At 31.9% G+C, this 13,106-nt stretch overlaps 4 protein-coding genes across 7 annotated transcripts; 3 read left to right on the forward strand and 1 right to left on the reverse strand.

Annotated features, from left to right (window-relative positions):
• The first annotated feature begins 2,419 nt into the window (after positions 1-2,419).
• Positions 2,420-5,901, forward strand: LOC117165696 (small ribosomal subunit protein mS39). Of its 2 annotated transcripts, none has more exons than XM_076624820.1 (10): positions 2,420-2,660; positions 2,798-2,903; positions 2,988-3,185; positions 3,270-3,517; positions 3,595-3,703; positions 3,779-4,112; positions 4,188-4,390; positions 4,468-4,800; positions 4,871-5,086; positions 5,810-5,901. In XM_076624820.1, the coding sequence occupies exons 1-10, from the start codon at positions 2,632-2,634 to the stop codon at positions 5,825-5,827; spliced, it is 1,794 nt and encodes a 597-aa protein (XP_076480935.1). In that variant the 5' UTR covers positions 2,420-2,631; the 3' UTR covers positions 5,828-5,901. The 2 variants fall into 2 exon arrangements, with proteins under 2 accessions (XP_076480935.1, XP_033204904.1); XM_033349013.2 differs by lacking the exon at positions 5,810-5,901 and adding an exon at positions 5,195-5,467 and having other exon boundaries at positions 2,421-2,660.
• On the forward strand, positions 5,820-8,176 carry LOC117165700 (uncharacterized). Its single transcript, XM_033349027.2, has 4 exons — positions 5,820-6,340; positions 6,447-6,780; positions 7,400-7,605; positions 7,720-8,176. Exons 1-4 carry the CDS (start codon positions 5,820-5,822, stop codon positions 7,940-7,942), a joined length of 1,284 nt encoding a protein of 427 aa, XP_033204918.1. The 3' UTR covers positions 7,943-8,176.
• On the reverse strand, positions 6,912-12,370 carry mor (SWI/SNF- related protein mor). 2 transcript variants are annotated; one of them, XM_033348999.2, is made up of 7 exons: positions 11,996-12,370; positions 11,430-11,549; positions 11,243-11,356; positions 9,229-11,176; positions 8,822-9,132; positions 8,280-8,736; positions 6,912-7,589 (listed from the first exon to the last, which is right to left on the reverse strand). In XM_033348999.2, the coding sequence occupies exons 1-6, from the start codon at positions 12,110-12,112 to the stop codon at positions 8,287-8,289; spliced, it is 3,060 nt and encodes a 1,019-aa protein (XP_033204890.1). In that variant the 5' UTR covers positions 12,113-12,370; the 3' UTR covers positions 6,912-7,589; positions 8,280-8,286. The 2 variants fall into 2 exon arrangements, with proteins under 2 accessions (XP_033204890.1, XP_033204896.1); XM_033349005.1 differs by lacking the exons at positions 11,430-11,549; positions 11,996-12,370 and having other exon boundaries at positions 9,229-11,172.
• A 239-nt stretch (positions 12,371-12,609) lies between these two features.
• LOC117165729 (uncharacterized) lies at positions 12,610-13,065 on the forward strand. 2 transcript variants are annotated; one of them, XM_076624823.1, is made up of 2 exons: positions 12,610-12,765; positions 12,871-13,065. In XM_076624823.1, exons 1-2 carry the CDS (start codon positions 12,610-12,612, stop codon positions 13,012-13,014), a joined length of 300 nt encoding a protein of 99 aa, XP_076480938.1. In that variant the 3' UTR covers positions 13,015-13,065. The 2 variants fall into 2 exon arrangements, with proteins under 2 accessions (XP_076480938.1, XP_033204963.1); XM_033349072.2 differs by having other exon boundaries at positions 12,610-13,065.
• The last annotated feature ends 41 nt before the right edge of the window (positions 13,066-13,106 follow it).

Raw genomic sequence — 13,106 nt, forward strand, 5'->3', positions numbered from 1 at the left:
ATTGATGGAGAAAGGATTAACAAGAAGACGATGGTAATCATTTTACCTAAATTCGTCGAGGATACTAACAGGTTGGGATGTGGGCATTATTTGTTGAAGGTTAGATCAAATTGCACTCGTCCCGGCCTGCTAGATCTATTCGACCTATCATCTGTTGCGCTTCCGATACCGGACTAAAATATCCTCCAGATTATTCATTCTTCGAAAAGCTAATAATGTACACAAAATCTTTATCTTTTGTTACTATAAAAATATACTGTTTATTTATGTATATCGATATTCGTTTTATTTAGAAATAAAAATGGACAGGACAAAATGCCCTCAATTCCTTATATTACGTATACTACGTATATTACATTTGGGTATATCCAAATAAGTGGCATGTAACATCTAAAATATATTAGATTTTAGTGACAGATGTCAAATTTTACATTACAAATCTTAAATGTACATATTCTTCACAATTAGATAAAATTTATGTGTGAAATGAAATAATAAAAAACGTTGAAAAAATTAAGTTCGTTTTATCTTAAATTCATCATCCTAATCCTAATATCGCAAAAATTTCTTTCTCTTAGTTTTAAAGTATATTGCAATAAAAATTAAAAATCGATGAATAAGTTGAGAACTTTTACTCTATTAATTTCTACTTATATCTATATATTTACTAATCCATATTATTGTTTCGTTCAGTAAATTACAGATCATATACATAAGCTTCTAGAAGTCGATAATTATTGGATGATTTGAACTTTAGTACCGTTAAAGATCGTTAAAAATTTATTTGTAATTGTAAACGAAAAGGAATCAATTTTCCTTTTTCATAGTATCATTCTCTCACGATCGAATTCGTTAAATTCATGAATGATTCGACCAAGAATAGAACAGAAGAAAGTGATGGACAATGATAGATTCGATATTTCTTTGTTCATCTTCCTAAGTAATACAAATACAATATGATATGTATTGTTGCTTAAAAATTCATACTAAAGTACGGTTTGATTTTTTTTACTGTAGTGAAATACAAGGAAAAAAGGAAATTAGCTGAAAAGAGAAGAAGGGAAAAACGAGAGGACTAGGGGTTAAGTTACGTTCGATCGAATAAGAAAATACAATGAAAGTAGTCGAGCTAATGTCGTTTCTCTTGTTGGTCGGTGAAACACGAATTTTGTTTTTCATTCATATTCTTCAAGTAGAAGACGTGGTGTAAGCATCCCCTTTTAAGAGTCCCACGGTTTGAAATAAAACACCTGGCTTCTTCCCTATGTGAGCACTATATAGTATACGTACATGCACATACAATTACATGTTAACACGTTTACGCGCACGCATATTCTCACGGCAGAGAACTGCTTCTCTTCGCGGACTGGTTTTGGCTTCCTTATAAACTTTATTCAATTCTTTGTAATATGCCAAAGGGTATACTTCAACATCCATACGTATATATGTACACGTATACGTGTATTTACTATTCATATGCTAAACAATAAATGCGCTGAAAGAAATGAATCTCTATCTTGTAGATACGACGGTGCAGCTGCCATATTCATCTATTACATATACATATGTATATATGTATATATGATGTTCTTATAAAACCAGAGATAAAAATGATGGGCGAAGCATTTAATAAGAAAGGGTTGAATATATTTCTTAAGGAAATTTTTCTTTACACGTTCCATCTTCCATTAGAATGTTCCATATTTTCTGCAGTGTTTTACGGTCAGTTTTACGATCGATTTTGTTTCATTTTGTACATTATTATTTTAATCACAATCTAAATATATATATGCTGTTATTCATCTATAATTTTGTTTATGTAATCTTTCTGCATAACAATATTTAAATAATAGCAAATAGTAAATTTGTCTATTTTTCATATTGAAGTTCTGCAAATTTTTTTCATGAAAGATTACTTTTGAAATGTTTTACATTCAAAACAATCAATGTCGATTATTTCGTTAAATATCAATTAATATTCGATTTGTTTTATAAACTGCATCATTATTTGATCAATTTAATATAAGAAAATTTAGAAATACAAATTATTGTTATAAATAAATACGCACAATCAATGTTCTAAAATTTACTTTTTATGAAAAGTAAAATTTTTTAATATTCCTTTATGTTCTACTATTTTATTCGAAATTTTTCTAATCTTATATTCAAATAATTGATTTATTTTATTATAAAGATATAACTGCAACTAAAAGATCAAAATTCAGTAGTGTGATAGAATATTAAAATAGTATTTCGTAATATGTAATGTAATGCTATATCGAATTCAAATTAAGTAGAAATTTATAAAATTGTAAAAATTTTTCGATAAAACTTTTATAACATTCTTAATTTATCTAATTTTGTAAATACAAAAAAAAGTAAAGCCTGCACATAGGCAACCAAATAGATGTCCAAGTCAGTTCAAGTAGAAACGATAAAAGCGTGTCGTAAACTTCGCTTTCGTATTATACACATGTTTTTGTTGCAATTATTTGAGAGACACAGTACACAGAATTTCACAGACAAATGTATATGTCACGTCTTAACTTTTGCGATTTTCAACTACATATTATATAATATTTAAATAATACGATTTTGTATTATAAACAGTATTTAATCAAGGTATTCATAATGAATCGTCTCAGATATCTTTTAGATAGGTTAGTAATGTTTACTACAATGAAATAATTTATTCAAGTTGGTAAAAAGATTAAGAATATTATTATTTGTTAAATAATACATATCATATTATTCCCCCCCCCCTCTCCCCAATATCAATAAATTATTTATTTCACAGGACTTCATGTGTCGAGTTAAAAAGGTTAAAATCTTCATTATCAGTATCAAATTCTAAAGTTAAAATACCAGCTAGAATACAACGTGGTCCTACGGATATTTTAGAGGTAAATATACTAAAAATTTACTTTTGTAGAAAATATATCAAGGGAAATATATATCAACTTTGTTATTTGTACCTTTTTTAAAAGGTTCTTGAACAGACAATACCAAAAGATTCTGGTAACATCAGTTATTTGTACCATGATGATCCTTATTTATATCCACTGAGGAGAACAGAGTATCGTTCTTTTGCATTATCATATGAGGCAGGCAGAAAAGCTGCAAAATGGATTTATAATGAACACAGAGATTTGTTTCCAAAACATCTCTCAGAGCCAGAAATTGAAGTATGTGTTATTTAGTATTGATATAACATGCATATATTATATTTGGTGTATTTAAACATAAGTAATTTTTAATTTGTATTTAAGGCATTTACACCACTCCCAACATATACTGATAAAAGTCAAGTATCAGAAGAAATACTTCTACATACCATATCCAAGCGTATAGTGCCTGATGCTTTGCATATCTATAAGTTGTTAGACTATAATGTTTCTAATGATACAAAACAAATACTTTTAGAATTATTGTGTTTTTATAACAATGAAATCAATTCACAGAGTAATTCACGTTTAGAAGAGTGGTTTACTACAAAGCAGGATAAATATGTTTGGCAGTAAGTAGTAAAAAAAAGATAATGAAAATAGAGAATCACACTTACATTTTACTATTTTCAACAGTTTCATATTTTAGGTATAAGCCAGAAATCAATGAACTGTTTGAATTTTTAAAAACGCAAGATTCTTCAACAGCAGCAGCAGCTTATAACACTATGATATGTGGTTTAACAAAACATTCAAGAGTATATTAACTTTAATTTCTGAACGAATTTTTGTATATTTTTATCACATAATACATTTAAAATTTATGTTCTTAGATAAATGAAGCCTGGATATTGTACAACGAATGCAAAGAGAAAGATATTCCATTAAATATTACTACTTACAATTATTTATTGACGCTGATTCCAGAAAATTTTGGTTATAAGCATGAACTGAAAATGAAATATCTTTTGGATATTCTTAATACAATAAATAAGAAAAGGATTAAACCAAATGTTAGAACATTGAATGCTGCCCTTAATACGATTAGAGTACAAATGAAGAATGATGAAGATATTGCATTCCGTTTGATTATGGACTTCAAACGAATGAATATAAAATTTTCGCTAGCATCGTATTATTATATTATAATTATATCTACGCAAAACAGTAATTATAGCTTATTAATGATTTTTTTTTAAATTTTATTTATTTACAATAGTTAATTATATCCCTCTCTTACAGATAAAAATGCGCAAGCTAGTTTCGTAGATATTCTACGCTCAATAGAAAATAGAAGTTTTAGTATTGAAGATCCAATGGATGATAAATTTTTTAAACATGCTATGTATATGGCTTCTACTTTCTGCAATAGAGAAGCTGGTGATATGATTCATAAGCTTCTTCTGACAGGAGACAATTATAATTTCATTTCATCTGCTGGAATAGTATGGTTTCTTTAATTTAAGTATTTGTATTAGATGATACAATTTAGTGCCCTTTTATATTAAAGCTTTTTATATAGGAAACCAGTTATTACGTTTCGTATATATCATTAGTATTATCAACAAGTACAGTTGATGAGTTTTTCGAATTTTACAAAAAACTTGTTCCAAACATATATGTGCCAACAACACGCTGTTTTCTAGAAATCGTACAACATTTAAAACATCATTCACCAGCAATTGTAGTGAAATATCTACAGAGATTATGGTTAGACATACATAGTCTATGTTACACAGACCTTTCATTGAAACTTGAAGTATTATCTTTAATAAAAATGGATGTTTTACCTGCTGATTCACCTTTAAAAACGGTTTTTATGGATGCAGCTTGGGATTGTTGGCAAGCTATCCAGGTTGGTTTGTTTATAATAGTAAATGACAAAAAAGTACATGTAATAAAAATAAACAATTTGCTATTGACAGACAGAGACAAAACGAGGAACATATTCTCCACTTGAAAATGCCACAACAGCTTGTATAGCAGCAATATTGTTGCATGGTGGTCGTATAGAAGAGAGTATTGAAGTTTTGACATATATTGTTAAAGAATCAGATTTATTTCTTCCAACAATGAAAGAAAAACAAGTGAATGAATTATTTGAAAGTTATATTTCAAAAGAATGTATTTTGGGAGCTTTTGTACGTATATTCATATTTATAATTAATTTTAGTTTGTTAGTTAGTTTGTTAGAGTTAGTTTAGCTTCTTCGAATTTAAAGTGTAACTTTAAGGCATTTATCTTTACAGCTTATTCTCGAGTATTCTGTAAATTCAGGATTTCCAGATATTGCTAAAATGGCCACAGAATTACACAATCTTCCACAATTAACGGATGCTTATCGCAAGGAATTGATTGATTTAGTTGGGGCGGAAGCGTTAAATTCCTCTAATACCGAAAAATCAAATTAATTACGAAAAAATTATGTTAATTATGTAATTACGTACTCTCTTTCTTTGTTATTGTTCTTGCAATTGTAAATCTAAATGTTGCATTGAGCTATATAAAATTTATAAAACTGACTCAATTTCTTCATTAAATTTGTGTTATATGTGTATATTTCAATCAATTTGTCATTCAAAGAATAGAAATTACATGCGTGATTGATATGTATTAACGTCCTTGCCCCTCTAGTTAGGGTACTTACGATTAATAAATTATGCTGTGCGACAGTGGGAGGTACTATTCTCTCGTCACTCAAATACTTATTTCCTGCATCGTAGCTTAACATCATAACTCATTCGTCCACGTTCAAAGGCTAAAGTGTTACGATATTTATTGATTCAAGAATCTTAAAAATACACGAAATTTCTTCTTCTGATTTCTTCTTCACAGTTTTTAAAAGTTATAACTTTTATCCTTAGTATCAGAGTGATGGATGAGGAAGGACACGTGAGTCTTACGTTAGAATCTGTGCGTGAATTAATAACAAAGGATGAACCTGATGTGGAAATTACCAGTTTGAAAGAAGAACTCGGTTCAGGAAGAGGTGACAATTATACATCTATGCTGTATCGTATTCGAGCAAAAGGTCGAAAACAAGTAAAAAATCGTGAATGGATCAATTATGAACGTGCGATTATTTACAAAGTTTTACCTCGATCAAGAGAACATCGTGAAGCTTTTAAAAGCGAACTTCTATTTCAAAACGAAGTAGCATTTTATACGCATGTGTGGCCCGCTCTGAATGAATTACAAACAAATGGCAAAGAAGTTTTTGGAGGAGTCGCAAAAATATACGCGGCGCGAATTGATCTTATTGTTATGGAAGATTTACGAGAAAGAGGCTTTAAAATGGAAGACAGAAGAAAAGGATTACAACTTGAGCATTTGAAACGAACGTTGAAAGCTTTAGCTGGTTTTCATGCGCTCAGCCTAACTCTTAGAGAAACGAGGCAAGTCAAATAATGTTATCTTTCCCTCTTTTTTTTTTATTATTATATTATATTATTATATCTTTATATAAGTGTGTATATTAATGTGTACGTATGGATGTACAAGGCCGGAAGAATTTGCAAGACTGACAGATCCAAATAGAGGTCAAGGTATACAAGAAGCCCTTTTTCGAACAGAAAATGAGGATTGGTATCGTCAATATTATCATGTTGCTGCTAAGAATGCCATTAGAATGGTTTCTGATGGTTTTCCTCCTCACATGGAATCCAAGAGACTCGAGATAATGGAGAAATTACGAGCATTTCTTAACGATGATGTATTTTTTCGTACCATGAGCGAAATTGCAGCCATGCAAGGTCCTCTTACAGTTTTTTGTCATGGTGATTGTTGGACTAATAATTTTTTATTTAAAGATGATTCGACTAATCCAGATGAAGAAGTAAGTATTATATGTAGATAATATTTAATATCTTATTTACACATATTGTTGTATCAAAATGTACAAAAAGTGTCGTGTGTACACGCGTACGTTGTATAATTCTACTATGTAGGAATCGAAGAATCAAGAAATAACGTTTCTCGGTATAATTTTATTACTCATTAATTTATAAGATTTTTAGATATTGCGTTCTTTCCGCTTCTTACCAATTGTCTTGTACAAGTAGCATTTTAATAATGTTAAAGCAAAAACACTTGTAATTCATAAAATTTCTATTTCATAAAAATAGAAATTATTCAGATTCAGTCAAGTCAGTTATCATACTTGATGGTATAACTAAATCATGTTTTGCCATTATTTATATAGTTGGGATTTTTATAAATTCTATTTCTATACTTACTAAAATTTATTAAAACAAGAAAAAAGAAAGCACAGGCATAAGCATAGTGTAAAAATATTTATCTTAGTTTTTTACTTCGTTTACGAAGCAAAAATAATTCGAACATGAATATCAATATTGATTGAATTTCGATTAGATTAACCTAGGAAATAGAAATCGGACATAGTACAATTTAAGTGGGTCAAATCTTAAATTACGATTAATGCTATGACTTTACAGGATGTCTATTTAGTTGATTTTCAACTATCTCGAGTTGGTTCACTTGCTCTTGATCTTGCGAATTTGTTGTATTGCTGTGCAAATGGAGAGATTAGACGAGCGCACATGACACAGCTCCTTCAACATTATCATTTCCATCTAATGTCTTCGTTACATACGCTTAATCCAAAACAGCCACCAATAGATCCATCTGTAATGTGGGAACTGTAAGTAATATCATGTGCAATATGTCCATAAGTTGAAAAAGATAACAGATAAACTTTGTAAACGATTACTCTTAGTGCATCCTCTAATCTTCCTATTCTATTTATCATGTACAGATTAAACGAAGAAATGCGACGATGCGGCCGATTCGGTGCAGGGCTTGCATTGGATATTTTGCCAATTAGTACATGCGAAAGCAACGAAGCTCCAGATTTATATGAAGAATCAGAAACAAGTAAAGGGAAGCAAAGCGCTCGAGTACCGCCACGAGGAGGAGCCGAATGTGCACGACTTATGACTGATCTAGTTTTAGAACTGGTTCATAATCATGCTTTATAGATTGAATCATACGAAATCTTTATGAATATTATTCGAATATCTTTCTTACATGGCTACAAAACAAATGAATTGTAATTGTCATCGCGTAATCTTATGTATATGTTTATACGCGTTTAAATTATGTAAATTTCGATAAAAATTGGCATTTTTATGGCACGAAAGTCTATAAAAATATCTAGTTATATTAAATGAGAGGAAATAAAATGAACATTATTCTATATTGCAAAAATACTATACTTGAAAATTCTATGTTCATACTTTCTATCAACATACGATAAAATATTACACTATTACGCTGGTCAATAGTTAAAATTTATAAATATGATATGTAACTTACAAAAAATTTATGCCTGTTGCGGAGGTGTGTGCGGTGGTGGCTGTTGAGCCGGTGGTTGTGGACTCGGTGGCTGCTGTTGTTGTTGTTGCTGTGCAGTAGGTTGCCATGTAGGGTGTTGATTTTGTTGTTGCTGTTGCTGTTCTTGGGCTAAACGCTGATGCGCTTGTTGCCTAGCTCTGAATTCTGCGGCTTTTAATTGTTCTAAATGAAACTGTTGCCTTTCTGTAATAAGTTGTTGTCGTTGATATTCGAGACCTTCGCGTTCTCGTTCCATCGTAGTTTCCAGCTCTTCAAAATGACGTAATTTAATTTCCAATTTTTTCATTTGTGTCTCAACAAGCAACGCTACTAAAGATTTAATTTTACGTTCTTCTACAGCTGCCAAATGCTTTGCTTTAACGGCAGCTGCCGCTAACGCTGCTGCGGCTGCAGACTGGAGTTGAGCATCTCGCACCACCTATAACAAAGAAAAAAGATGACAATAGACAATGCATAAATATAATAATATTTAATAAAGATGACATCGTAAAATAATAGTTTACCTTGTCTTTCTTTTCTTTCGCCTCCATAGTTTCAGCATCCATAGTTGATTTTGTATCTTCTTCAGTTTCTTTTAGTTCATCTTCCTTTTTAGTTATATCTAATTGACTTTGCTCAATTTCAGATTCTTTAGGTTTTTCTTGTTCCTCCTTTTTCATTTCCATAGAAGCTGTTGTTGCCGAATGTGGAGATGTGGCCACTGTTGCTGGAACGTTTCCAGTAGTTGAAGGTGGTGTTGTATCGTCCGGGGGTTCGGGTGGACCTGTTCCAGCTATACCTGATTGTGCTAGTCCTGCAGCTGGATCAAACTTACCTAAATAATTGAAAAATAATTATTATTTCAAGATATTAATCAACGTTATTCAATACTCTGTTGTGATAAGAAAAGAATAGGAAAAGAATTAATTACCATCAGAGTTAGCACTAGCTTGAACATTCCTCAAGTGTTGATCTAATAAAGCTGCTGGTACTTGGTCCTTAATGGCTGCAAATTCTTCCATAGCAGCTTTAGCTGCACTTGCTGCAACTCTGGGATCAACGACCGAAGCCAAAAATGCTACAGTACTCATAACTGGATTGCCAGCTTTAGAAAATGGTACTGGTTGATAAGCTAATGGACCCAAGCCTTCTGGTCCACCTTCTTCTAAATATGGATCTTCTATTGGAAGTCGTAAGAAATGTAAGATACATTCATCCTGCGTTCTCGAACCAACATGTTCGCAAACTTTGTTCCAATCATCTTTGTGTAATTCTAGTCCTTCTAATAGTAAAAGCGTTTCTTGTTCTGTCCAATCGCGAGTAGCGCCAGCAGCTTGTTTGTTTTTCAAAACTGCTGGTTTTCTCGAATACTGATCGATTTTTAATCCAAAATTTGCCATCACACCAGCTGAGGCTTTCTCCTCTGTTCCCAAGCTGGATGACTTTTTTTCTAAATCGAGTAATGTCTTCGCAGCAGAAGGCTGTGGTGTCTTCGGAGGATTTGGATTAACCGGGGCTAAACCTGATGGAGTATCTGATAATACATGGAAATGTGATGTCGGAGGTGGTCCCATGGGTGTCGGTCTTGATTCTGCATCTACCTGGTAGTTAATAAGTCCCCATTGTTCCAAAAACGCATGCACACGCATAATTGCACAAACATCGCCTGCTAAGTTACGTCTACAAGCTGTCGATGTAATGTACTCTGTAGGATTTAATCTGTACGTGTCAATCATAAAATTTCTGTATGCAAGATAAATTTCCGGTGTTTTAGATTTATTTTTACCATTAAAAAACTCAGATAAAGCTCTCTTTTCTATAGTATGAATCGAATTATAATCAAACCAAGCAGAATAACTAGGGACAACTATATGATGTGTTTGTTCAGTAACATTATCTTCTGGTTCGTCTCCTTTATTTCCTTCTCCTCTTTCTTTGCTTGCGTCTCGTTCTTCCCTATCTTGAGTACTTTGAGAACTTCCCTTATCTCCTTCCATAGGTTCGTCTAAGTCTGCCATATTACCAGATTTGAGCGGCTGAAGCTCGTTGTCTTGTTTTTTACTGCCTGTTGTAGTCAAAGCAGTGCCGCTTGTTGGAATGTTACCTTGACCAGTTACAGGAGGATTTGTAGGAGTTGCAACTACTTCTACAATCCGAGGTTCCGCCGGTGGATCTTCCATTCCTTGGGTGAGATCATCTTCCTCTTCGCCGCCGCCGCGTGATTTTTTTGGAGCCGTAAGTGACGACGAAGACGAAGTACTCTGGACACCTGATGGCCCTCTTGCGCTTTTACGCTTTCCCGGTTTCGGTGATGGACTAGGAGATCGTTTCCGTTTTGGTTTTTTTGCTGAAGGCGGAGGATGAGATGGCTGAGCCATTAAATCTTCTACGGAAAGTCGGTATTTATGTATTTTTTTTTGACCATTTTCATCTATTTCATAGTCTTCTTCGTTCATCCATTCGTTATATTGATCTAAATCTAACGCCCACGTTGCCGATACTTTGTATATCGATTTCATGTTTGTATTTGTAAGCGTGCCTTCTGGAAAATCCCAAGGAAGATCCAATGCAGTCCAAGAATCGTAACTATCTGGGAAATAATACCAATGAAGAAGAACAGATCTTTCTCGTCTCATGCAAGGCCGTGCATACTCTTCTTCCATAGGGTCAACCGGGGGGTAAATTATGTGTGTCGCATCTGCTTCATTTTCAACAATACTACCTTGATGTCGACGAACTGCTTCTTTTACTTTCGCAGCAGTTGATTTGTCTACATCAGGTCTAACATATACACTTGGTATAATCATACAACGATTTTGTACCAAGGCTCGTTCAGCTGCCATTAACATTTCCACTGTTCTGTCCATACGAGATCCTGACTAAAAAACAACATTTATTTGTATGTGTAAAGAATTGTTAAATTATGTTTATAATATCATACTTACCTTTCCAACAGGGAAGTCAAATCGACGCCATCCTTGTTCTTGCTTAAAACGATATGCTGTAGCAAGAATATGACATAGTCCACCTCCAGGTTTAAAATCTAGGAAACATTTCATCTGAAAATTTAATAAATGATTTGGTTAGTTTAAAAAAAGATACTTTCCATTGTATCAACCAATAAATACATACAGGAAGTCTTGTCATTGGAGGTTTTGAAACATTCTTTCCTAAATTATCTTCTTGAAATTGCAGTAATTGTACTATCAATGTAGCTAAGCTTTTATTAGTAGGAGGATCCGTTTGAACGTACTAAAAAGATATTTGAGAGAGGTATAAGGCAAATATCAAAAGATGTGCAAACAATTATATTTATATTCATTATATATATACACACAACATTCAATTAAGTTAGGTATATATAAATATCATATATATATATACATTTATGTGTGATTCTACATATAATTTATAAAATAAAATAAAATATTCACATGCTACATTATGAAAATGACATTTCTGTGCATAAAAGCAATATTTTATTAGAAAATAAATATAACAAATAGTTAATCTATATATGATATTAACCTTTATTATTATTTTTACTATTTATATTAATTCGAAAATAAAAATATAATCGTAGTAAATTACAGATGGAATAATAGAATAATTAAAAAGTAAAGTAAAAGATTGTTAATATAGCACATAAACTAGTAAGCAGTTGACCAAATACTTCGACGCCGGGCGTTTGGATGTACCTTTTTGCAGTTTTTCAAAAGCCATTGTTTAACTCCATCGAGTTGTGTAAGAATTTCTTGGGACTCAAAAAACTTCGTATTGGGTCCACCGTCCTTTTTAGGTCCTAACGCGAGCATCCTTTATGAAATATTAACTTAAAAAATTGTTGAACGCACTACAAGAAAGAACACCGCGTTTGTTGCAAACATGACACACCTCTGAAGTTGGTTCTAGCCATATTATTCCAATACAGGAATATTTCGATTTACGTTCGTGAATTTTTTCTTCAACATCAAATAGGCTTTTACAGTCTATAAATAAGTATTTCCTAATAAAAACTCAGAAATATATATTTGTTTTTCGTTACTTATAACCTTAACCGATCTGATAATATTTACTGTTAACCATGAACGAAGCAGATAGTGACTTTAAAGGTTGGTAGACATGCTCGTGTATACTCGGAATTATTCGATACGTATTTACAATTGCTCCCATACTTACATCTCATGTTTCCATCTCATAGTACTCTGACAGTACCAATTATAAATTAGAGCTAGGCTAGTTAAGAATCGTATTAGATTTTTTTAATCGAATTAGATTATTCAATGTACTCAATAGATACATAATAGTAATTATGTCTGATAAAGAAGATATAGACATAAATAAGAAGTTAGAAGATTTACTATTTGTCGAAGAAAATGCCCAATCCGTAGGTTACGAAGAAGGTTTTGAGGTTGGCAAAAAGCAATTGGAAAATGGGTTTCATTTTGGATATCACAGGGGTAGTTTGGTAGGTGCACAATTGGGATATTACAGTGGTATTTTGGAACAATATTTAACTACCAATAGATGTAATTCAGAGAAAGCTGTTTCCATTGCAAAAACACTTTTGCAGGATATTTATAATTTTCCTAAATTTAATGATGAGACGGTGGATATATTGAAAATTGTAGATAATATTAAATTTAAATATGCCAAGTTTTGTGCACTGACAAAAATATCTTCGTCATATCCAGAAGTGGATAAACTCGATTTTTAATTGTATGAGAATATATTTAAATAAATAAAGAGTGGAACAATATTGTAGGACTGTATCTGGGCTTCATAATATTTTTCATTTTTAACAATCAT

Source organism: Bombus vancouverensis, chromosome 15, assembly GCF_051014615.1.
Source record: "Bombus vancouverensis nearcticus chromosome 15, iyBomVanc1_principal, whole genome shotgun sequence".
Lineage (NCBI taxonomy): Eukaryota > Metazoa > Arthropoda > Insecta > Hymenoptera > Apidae > Bombus > Bombus vancouverensis.

Bases quoted from the DNA above. Each gene is read 5' to 3' on its own strand.
- LOC117165696 (XM_033349013.2), top strand. From the start codon at position 2,632: ATGAATCGTCTCAGATATCTTTTAGATAG. The intron at 2,904-2,987 runs GTAAATATACTA...CTTTTTTAAAAG, and splicing joins GTCCTACGGATATTTTAGAG to GTTCTTGAACAGACAATACC. The intron at 5,087-5,194 runs GTACGTATATTC...TTATCTTTACAG, and splicing joins AATGTATTTTGGGAGCTTTT to CTTATTCTCGAGTATTCTGT.
- LOC117165700 (XM_033349027.2), top strand. From the start codon at position 5,820: ATGGATGAGGAAGGACACGTGAGTCTTACGTTAGAATCTGTGCGTGAA. The intron at 6,341-6,446 runs GCAAGTCAAATA...TGGATGTACAAG, and splicing joins CTAACTCTTAGAGAAACGAG to GCCGGAAGAATTTGCAAGAC. The intron at 7,606-7,719 runs GTAAGTAATATC...TATCATGTACAG, and splicing joins CCATCTGTAATGTGGGAACT to ATTAAACGAAGAAATGCGAC.
- mor (XM_033348999.2), bottom strand. From the start codon at position 12,112: ATGCTCGCGTTAGGACCTAAAAAGGACGGTGGACCCAATACGAAGTTT. The intron at 11,357-11,429 runs GTATGTATTTAT...TTAAATTTTCAG, and splicing joins CTCCAATGACAAGACTTCCT to ATGAAATGTTTCCTAGATTT. The intron at 11,177-11,242 runs GTAAGTATGATA...GTTGTTTTTTAG, and splicing joins TTGACTTCCCTGTTGGAAAG to TCAGGATCTCGTATGGACAG.
- LOC117165729 (XM_033349072.2), top strand. From the start codon at position 12,610: ATGTCTGATAAAGAAGATATAGACATAAATAAGAAGTTAGAAGATTTA.